General features: G+C 42.6%; 1 protein-coding gene across 1 annotated transcript in view; it reads left to right on the top strand.

The window, feature by feature from the left end:
• RBBP5 (RB binding protein 5, histone lysine methyltransferase complex subunit) overlaps window positions 1–1,180 on the top strand; it is a 47,620-nt gene that overhangs the window by 28,471 nt on the left and 17,969 nt on the right. Inside the window, exon 7 of the mRNA XM_045298188.1 lies at window positions 962–1,071. Within this exon, the coding sequence (XP_045154123.1) occupies window positions 962–1,071 (110 nt within the window). The remainder of the gene's footprint in view (window positions 1–961; window positions 1,072–1,180) is intronic.

Here is a 1,180-nt window from a genome sequence, read left to right as displayed (position 1 = left end):
GATCGGAAAAGCAGAGTGGCTTTGGTGGGCAGACAAAGCCAATTTTCCTAGAGTCTAAAACCACAAAGAATACTGTGCTGAGGCTTGGATGTGTTGAGTCTAACTGCAGGTCCAGGAGGATGCTGGCCAAGGAGAGACCAAGCATCTTGAACTGGAGATGATGAGATGAGGAAGGGCCAAGTAGTCCAGTTCTAAACTTTGTCTTCTCTTTCTAGTTTGAAAAAGTGTTCATCAATAGAAAAACTCTCCGTAAGAAAATACAGTGATGTTCTTACTCAAAAAAACAAATGAAAAAACAACAACAAATGAATCAGTCAGGCTAGTTGGAGAGCTGCCGGGCCCCTTGCCAGTGTGTAATTCCATTCTGTACCTTGGTGTTTTTGAACTGGGTCCTGGGCTGGCATAATCTCATGGCATATAACTCGATGACTGTTCTACTCTGTGTTTCCACCGCTGGATGACTCTAAAAACAGGTCCCGACATAGTCATTGTTCTCCTTACCCTTTCCTCAAAAATCCATGCCCGCCTAATCATGAACCTCAAATTCCATCCTGAGGTACACTCAGGTGGCGCTGCGCTAAGCATCAGGCTGCTAACCTTGAAGATGGTGGTTCAAACCCATCAGCAGCTCCAAGGAGAACAACCAGGTTGCCCGTTCTCAGAAAGCTGTGCAGTCTCAGAAACCCCGTCGCGGGTCATGTGAGTCAAAATGGACTCAGTGGCAGTAGGCGGGTTTAATGGATATGCGGTATTAAAAAAGAACATACTGTACACGTTACATTTCATGACTTGAATAAGACACTCTCCTTTCTCCTAAGATGTAAGAAGCAAAACTAGTTAATTGGATTGAATAAGTGGAACTAGGGGTGCTTATGTTTCAATCTGCCCAATTTTAGAGACAGAAATCAGATTAGATTAAGTCTTCAGAATACTTATTATTTTTTTCTCCTTTAAACTTTAGATTTTGGTTCTGAAAACAGACTCTCAGGATCTTGTCGCTTCCTTCCGAGTAACAACAGGAACCAGTAATACCACGGCTATTAAGTCCATAGAGTTTGCTCGGAAGGGGAGGTAAGTGAGACCATGCCGTTTTAGAGACAGTTTTAAGTTGTTGAAGGGAGTCAGTTAAAAGTGTATTGAGACTCATAGCTTTCCTGGGTATATGCTTCCATTAAAAAAA

This window comes from Echinops telfairi, unplaced genomic scaffold, assembly GCF_000313985.2.
Source record: "Echinops telfairi isolate 266 unplaced genomic scaffold, ASM31398v2 ScPeMD7_7424;HRSCAF=8462, whole genome shotgun sequence".
In the NCBI taxonomy this organism is placed as follows: Eukaryota; Metazoa; Chordata; class Mammalia; order Afrosoricida; family Tenrecidae; genus Echinops; species Echinops telfairi.
Note: the sequence above shows the minus strand (reverse complement) of the source record. Positions and strands in the feature narration are given on the sequence as shown.